This window comes from Hibiscus syriacus, unplaced genomic scaffold (assembly GCF_006381635.1).
Source record: "Hibiscus syriacus cultivar Baekdansim isolate YM2019G1 unplaced genomic scaffold, ASM638163v2 tig00111250_pilon, whole genome shotgun sequence".
Classification (NCBI taxonomy): Eukaryota; Viridiplantae; Streptophyta; class Magnoliopsida; order Malvales; family Malvaceae; genus Hibiscus; species Hibiscus syriacus.
Window position 1 is genome coordinate 311,631 of NW_024063035.1, and position 7,871 is coordinate 319,501.

Consider the following 7,871-nt stretch of genomic DNA (forward strand, 5'->3'; position numbering starts at 1 on the left):
ATATTAAAATTAAAAATCCTTTAACAAATTGATTAATTTATGACATATAGACAGAAAATTCTTTTAATATTATGGAAGATTGTGAACATGTATTTATTAAATTGACGTTTAAAAAATAGATTTTCCAATCATATGCATATTAAATCTTCATTTGAAACTAATAATAATTAGTTATACCATACACATGAGTAAATTTTTCATAGTACACAATAACTAATAATTATTACAATATAAATAGAAATATCTAAAAAAGAATAGAGAATTGAGTAATAGTTTTTTTATTAAGCTAAGATGATTACAAAATAATATATGTTTTAAATACTCTCAATCATATGATAATGAACACTCAATCATTTTACTGCAACTGCTGATATTAAAAAACTGTGACATCTAAGAACAACAATGATTCCTTTAACCATAACTATTGATGTAAATTGATTCGTGTAGCACTAAGTAGTAGTTATTCGAAAAGGAGGTATCAAGTCATATTCTAATAAAAATAGTAGGGTACTAAGAAAAATGTTTTGGAAGTCAAAGTTAGATTACAAATTTTTGAATGGCGAAAATATAATTTCATCCTTGTTTTATGTTGAAAGTATTCTTTTAGGCTCAAACAGAAGTCTATTGTTTTGGGGGGGGGGGTCCAAAGGTAATTTTGTAATTATTTTGGGTTTATAACCAGAAAATTAAAGGAACGAAAGGGGAAATATTATGATATTATGTTTTGTTTAACCTTTTTATTGGAATATAAAACAATTTGTAAAAATATATTTTAATAATAAAATCGATGAATATAAAAGAAATGAAATATAAACAGTTATTTTTAAGTAAAATATCAACATGTGTATTGATTGCGTTCAATTTCAACCTACTTCATCATCACCATAACATCCACCATAAAGTTCTACAGGTTACACTAAAAGAAAAATCATACCATAAAATGAAGGCAACTTAATGCTGGATTATTCATACTAACAGCAACTCCTTGAGAAGCAAGATCCCAGATCTTGAGACAAAACACTGCTGTTTCTTGACCAATGTATAATCCATTTCACTCGATATGATCAAAAAATTGTTAATTTAGCCGAACAATCAAGCTAAACTGCTGGAAAATGAGGCTTATATATTCCTTTGGTAATGTACAAAATAGGATACAGTTGCTGCCTTCTTACAAATCATAACTGGAGTGAATTTTTGTGCTTTTTCATGGGGGAAATACTTGCTTTTTACATTTGCAATGCCTTGATTAAGAAAAGAGGTAATTCATTCTTTGGAAAATCATTGCGGATGAAAGGGAGCTTCCATGAGTCCACCTCATTCCATGACTGTGATTGCTGAAACAAGCAACAGGGAACCATATATATAAAAAATCACCCCTTTTATAACAGAACATAACGTGTGTATGGTAAGTGAGCTAACCTGATGACAGGAAACCTGTTGTCTTTTTAGACGTCATAAGGAACCATTAAGCATCATTAAGTTAATGTGTTGGACTAGTATCACCTGGAATACGATCCACTTGTGCCATCGCCTTCGGAGCAGGCTGTGATGCCGCAGCCCCAGGGGGCTGGAACGATTGTGGGATGAAACTACCAGCCGAAGGTACAAAAGGTGAACGTGACATGGACCTTAACCCAAGCATGCTGACTGTAGCTTCTGTTATAGGATCTGCTACTGGCACTAATGAAGGCGGAAACTGTGGTGGGGCGCCGCAGCCGACACCCATTTGCATTCTCATACCCATTCCAACTGCCATGGGAGAATAGCCACCCAAATGTTGAGCATTTATCTGTTGCATTGTCGAAGGCGAGGGGAACATCATCGGTGGCATATAAATCCCATTTCCCATTGACATCAGCTGCTCTAACATCCCATGGTTAGCGCTCTACTTTAACACTAGAATAAATTGTAATGGAAGAACCAGAAAAGGACTACCTGAACTTGAAGCTGAAGGGTCTTTAAATACTCTATTGCCTCATCAAGCATCGAAGCTTTATCCACCCTAGTACAGTTCGGTATGAGCTCTTTCAGTGCACGCATCTTCTTGTTGATTGTATCTCTTCGCTTCTATAGATATGAGCAGGAAACAAACACCCAACAGCTTATCAGATTTCACTTTTGGCAGTGAAGTGTTACGTAAGTTGGTAGTACTTGGTCTACTGATCTTACCCGTTCAGATAAGCTGTGGACTTCTGTTTTTCTCTTTCCTTTAGCACCTTTGCTTCCTCTCGTTCCCTCTGGTTCTTCCATATCTGTATTCTGCATCACATATGGAAATCCTATGAGTTAAAGGAGAAAAGCTATTGAAAGAAGAAGATAATGAGAAATTATACGTACTTTACTGAGATCAGTGTCTTCATATCTCCTCTTCAAAGGGTATGAAGGACAGTTTGAAGCACCACGCGAACACAAAGAAGATGATGCAACCATTTGCTCAGGATTTTCCTTAAAACCTGTATTATCCGGCGCTAAGGTTGAGGATTCATAAACCTCATTAAGTAACTTTGAATTCGGAATTGCTTCGGATTGTTCATCAGGATGTAACACTTTTTGAGGTGACTTCATTTTCTTAGCCATTAAATTCCCTTCGTTTTCCAAGAGATCGCCCCTTGGAGGCAAAGATTTGACATTATTCCCTCGTAAATCCTCATCACCTGCAGCTAGTACTTGACTGCTCGTTGCTCTTGTTGCACCGGTGCTTAAGAACATGGAAAAGTTCACCTTATCTTTTTCCTCATCAAACCTTGATTTTTTCTCCCTTGGTCCCATATCCCAAGTTTCATACCGCTGCTTCATGGACGAACAGGGTACCTGGTCTGCTATGAGTTTAGGCACGTCGCTTTGTTTCAACCTATCGTAACATCTTTTATCGGCTCCCAAAACAGCCCTCGAGAGAACCGATATCGGATCGGCGAACGTAGAATCTGCAACCCCATCCTTTGATCCACTGGTGGTACGAGTTTTCCCTTCGATTAGTTGAATTCCAGACGAAGGTCGAGACAAATAACGTGTCGAGAACGGTGTAGTTATCTTCGACGATAAACCTCGAATGAGAACTTCACCATTTTCCCATACCAGCTCCATGAACTCCGGGTCATGCCTGTATTATTACAAGAACTTCAATACATATATGACAATACTATATATATATAACCGAAGGAAAACAGTACACCATGGAAATGCAAAATAGGTAAAAAAAAATGCTTGAAAAACGTACATGGAAGGTAAATTAGGCAAGTGACCTGTCATCCTCGATGGAGTTTTGTGGCCGACTGTTGCTAGCCTACCTATAACCTACATCCATAATACTCAACACAGATTCTTCCTATTAATCTCCTTTTTCATCTTTCTTTATATTTCTAAAGGAAGAACGATAATGAAGAAAAACGAGAAGGGAAGATATATGTGAATTTGTTTTACTACCCAACCAACGAGGAAACCCCACATGGGCATGCCTAGAAGAGACTCATCCCAGCTAAAAATGCTCCAAAAATGGGCATCAAATCAATCGCCAGGCACAGTCCGTAAAATTATTATACAACACTGATAAGACGGTGAGATTGGGAAGATCCCTGAGTTTGAAAAATGAGGCGTCCACAAAGAACCAAAGCCTGTCTCATCATTAAATAGATTGTTGCGTGGAGATTAGGTATCCACACCGGAGAAAGGTGGCCAGGTTCATTGCCCCACCACCAAAGAGGATTTATTCTTAATAATGATTTTGAGTTTTTAATAAGAAGCTTGACTATTTTGAGACCATTTAAATAATGTTTTATCTAGGCCCTGGGGAAAAACGTTCAATTTGAAAGAACTAGACCATCTATTTCGATCGGTTACTAGACAAAAATACTACTATGGAAGCATCTTTATTCCCCGGGGGAAAAAAGCAGAGGAATCGAAATGGAAGAGAAAAAGATGTTCTTAAATTGTGATTTAAATTATCCATAAATCTATATTTTATTAAATTTTATATTTTACAATATGTGGATCGTGTGTTGAAGCCAAAATCAAAGATTTTATTGATGTTTAAACAATTGAAGAGTAAAAAAATATTCCTATTTTCATTGAAACTCAATTTCGAGTTTATAATAAAACTAACACAAACAAAAAGATGTAATATATAAAAATGTTTTATATTCTAACCTAAATTATAATTGGTAATTAAGGTAGATTTTAGTTTAATTATAGTAGTTAAAGGTTATTTGATATTTAAGTTTATTTAATAAGTAATACTTATTTTTGGAAAGAAGTTGTATGGAGTAAGTCTTATCCTTTAGTATTATGAGAGAGGATTATTTTGGATATGTAATTTTTTGTGCTCTTTGTAATTTTTGGGGTTTATTTTGTAAAGATAAGTTTTGTAGAGATATTGAAAGGGTGATTTGGGATACTCTGGGTTTTGCTATAAATACTGAATTTTAATATGCATGTGATATAATGTATTTGTACTATTTGTGATCTCTACATTTATAGTGGATTATTATTTTTCTCACTGTGGAGGTAGTCAAGTGTTAGGATTTGCGGAAGCTCGAATTGACAACAGAAAAAGTTGCAAGAGGGTGAATTGGCAATAATTTGATTAGGGAGTAAGGAGAGTATAAGATAGGAAATTTGACACAAGGATATATAGTGGTTCGACTTATCAACCAAGTCTACTTCCACTACCTAAGCTCCTCACTTAGGATTTTCTAACAAATTCACTAATTTGTTCTTTCTTTCTAAAGGATCAAGTGATAACATTTACACTCCCTAGTTTTTCACTTGGCTAAACTAGAACCAAACCCCTTTTACAATAAGAAAGATAACGTAAACAAGAAAACCCTTACAAGGTAGGTGTTTACAAATTGAAGCGCACTAAAACACAATATTTACAAGAGAATAGAAAAATAAGAATGAAAAATTCTTCTCTTGTGTTTGATTTCTTGGATAAGTGTTATAACACTTCTTCAAGTGTCTTGAACTTGTATTTATATGTTGAAATGTTGTTGTGGTCGTTTCTAGCCGTTAGAACCGTTTTGGAGCCATTATGGATCAATTTTCGTGCAAAATAAAACTTCCCAGTACAGAGGGTATCGGTAATCCTAAAGGAAGTATCGGTACTACCTTTGTTATTTTTAAATCAACTAGTTGTTACTAGCCATTGGGGCATGATGGTATCTGTTGAGTTTATCGATCGATGAAATTACCAAGAGGGGGGTGAATTGACAATTAAAAATTTGGTGGAAGCTTTTGCGAAAACTGAAAATAATTGCACAACGATTTAGAGTGGTTCGACTTTCTCAACCAAAGTCTATGTCCACTACCTTAGCTATCCACACTAAGGATTTTCCAACAAATTCACTAATTTGTTCTTTCTTTTGAGGACAAAGAGTAACCTTACAACTCCCTCAAGAATTATACCCCAAATTCTTGAGAACACCTCTCCCATAGAGAAATACACAAATTTCACAAACTTATAGAAAAGCCTCACAAGGCAAAATGTTTGCACAATTCTAGAACAAAGGAAGAACACTCAAGAATAATACAATTGAGCACAATAAGTGTTCTTGAAAGCAAAAATTAATATTGAATGAAAATTTGGCTTGAAATGCTCAAACTTAATGTTTGATGCTTTCTCTTTGATTCTCTCTCAATTCTTGTTTCTTGTTGTTTATCAATGGCTCTAAGCTTGTTAAATACTCCTTGGATCACTTCTGAACGTTGGGGATCATTAGTGGAGTCAATAAAGCCGTTAATGTGTGAAAACAATTAAATAAAACAATTGGGAGTGTGTATGCATCGATGCATAGCCAAGGTGCATCGGTACACTAGGTGTAAAATTAAAATATTTCGACCGTTATAAGACTTAGTACATCGGTACACTAGAGGTGCATCAGCAAACTAATTACATTCGATGTTTCAAACAAGCCAGGAGTGCATCGATGCATGGTCTGTGCATTGGTACACAAAATGCATTCGATGTTTCAAAATATTCAAGAGTGCATCGATGCATGGCTTGTGCATCGGTACACAAAATGCATTCGAAATGGGTGTGCATCGATGCATCAATGTAGTGCATCGGTACATCACTTTGTAAATTTGATTTTTGGCCGATTTTGGTTCGAAATACTTTGTGAAAATTGTTTCAAAAATATTTGAAGTATAAAACACAATTTTACACTTTAGTAAGGATTGAAATTGAACTTTGAAAAACTTGGAGTAATATTTTGATGTTCGAATAATTGAATCGAATATACTTTGAAAATGATTTGTAAAATCTTAAAATTCATTTATACTTAATTTGTTATATAGAAACATCAAAATGTTTTCAACAATCTCCCCCTTTTTGATATAACAAAACACTTTGATTAATTTTAAGATTTTCATTTAAAAACATTTTTTTTAAAGAAACACATTTGTAAAATTACTCCCCTTACTATAAGACATCTTCTCCCCCTTTTTGTTAAATAAAAAAGACTCCATAAAACGTTTTTAAAAAAGATTTTGTAAAAACTTAGCCAATTGATTTGAAATAAATATAGCTTAATCTGCTAAGATCAAAATCAAGAGAAAGGTTAGCCATTAGTTTCATAATTCAATATTCATAAACAATGTGAAATGGTAAATTGGTCATATTGCAACTAAAATGTAAATGATGCAAAACTTAATAAACATTAAGCTCAAATTAAAAATTCAAATCAAACCAAGTATATATATATATATAAACATGTAAGTTCAAATATCCAAACATCCATAGCAAATTCAAATATCCAAGATAAAACAATCCAAAAACATCCAAATGTTTTAACAATAGGTTCTAAATCCAAGAAAACTAAAGCAATATAGGTATAGTCATCCAAAGGAGGATCGAGAGGAGGAGTATGAGCACATCTAAATGTTCTTTCATCTCCCGTTGTTGAGCCCCCATAGCAGTTATATGGGATTCAATGGATGCAAACCTTAGATCAAATGACTCCAAAAACGATCGAAAATATGGAGACATTTGATCCTCTTACTGTACCGGCTCATCCTCCGGAACGTGATCGTCGATGTCTTGAAATAGCTCTTGAAGTTCTGGATCAGCGTCATTTGCTGGTTCCGGTGGAGCTCGTGAAGAACTAGCTCACAGTGTTTGCTCAGTGGATCGAACCCATTGACCAGTTTCCTTAACCTTTTTCCATCCCAATTTCTTTAAGAAATGAGATTGATTTGGTTTTGAAGAGGGATGGGAATATCAACCGAAACCTTATGCCCAAGTTTGATAAATAAATTAGAAAGGAGATAGCCGTAAACTATAGTTTCTACATTTTTAGATGAGACAACGTTTACAGTATCTACTAGCTCACCAAAAATAATATGTGGCAAATTTATTTTTTTTCTATGTTGGATACAATGTATCCACCATAAATATATGACCCTAAGAGAGGAGTACCTACCTCCGGATGGTCTAAACCACCAATATATCATCAAATGAAGGAATTGCTCATGATGAGTTCGTAAAGTACTGACACTACCTTTAGATTGATAGGGTGTAGCCACAATGTCTCTTTCATTATCTACACCATCTTTGTCTAAACAAAATACATTAGCGATTGTGTCCGAGTTGATATAAATGGTTTGATCTAAAAGATAAGATCGAATTCCTATAGTTTTGGTTTGACGCACGTTTTGGACACATAACGCATTGGAGTAGAAAATGCGGACTAATTGGTGATAAACAATGTGCTTAATTTGACACAATTTATCAAACTTCCAGGAACATAGAACAAGAAGATATTCGAAGTTCATATCCACCATTGCTTGAATGGAGGGGATACGTTCCTCTCGGATTTTGTATGATTGGAAAGAATTAACGAATCTATGATATAATTCATCTCGAAGACGACCGGGTT

The 7,871-nt window shown here is 34.6% G+C and overlaps 1 protein-coding gene across 2 annotated transcripts; it reads right to left on the minus strand.

Moving 5' to 3' along the window:
* Positions 1–920: 920 nt before the first annotated feature.
* LOC120157374 (transcription factor PIL1-like) lies at positions 921–3,578 on the minus strand. 2 transcript variants are annotated; one of them, XR_005519131.1, is made up of 6 exons: positions 3,218–3,578; positions 2,338–3,100; positions 2,170–2,259; positions 1,936–2,067; positions 1,420–1,858; positions 921–1,334 (listed from the first exon to the last, which is right to left on the minus strand). XR_005519131.1 is itself a non-coding variant. In XM_039168519.1 (5 exons), exons 1-5 carry the CDS (start codon positions 3,247–3,249, stop codon positions 1,481–1,483), a joined length of 1,395 nt encoding a protein of 464 aa, XP_039024450.1. In that variant the 5' UTR covers positions 3,250–3,578; the 3' UTR covers positions 1,356–1,480. The 2 variants fall into 2 exon arrangements, 1 of the variants encoding a protein (XP_039024450.1); XM_039168519.1 differs by lacking the exon at positions 921–1,334 and having other exon boundaries at positions 1,356–1,858.
* Between the last annotated feature and the right edge of the window lie 4,293 nt (positions 3,579–7,871).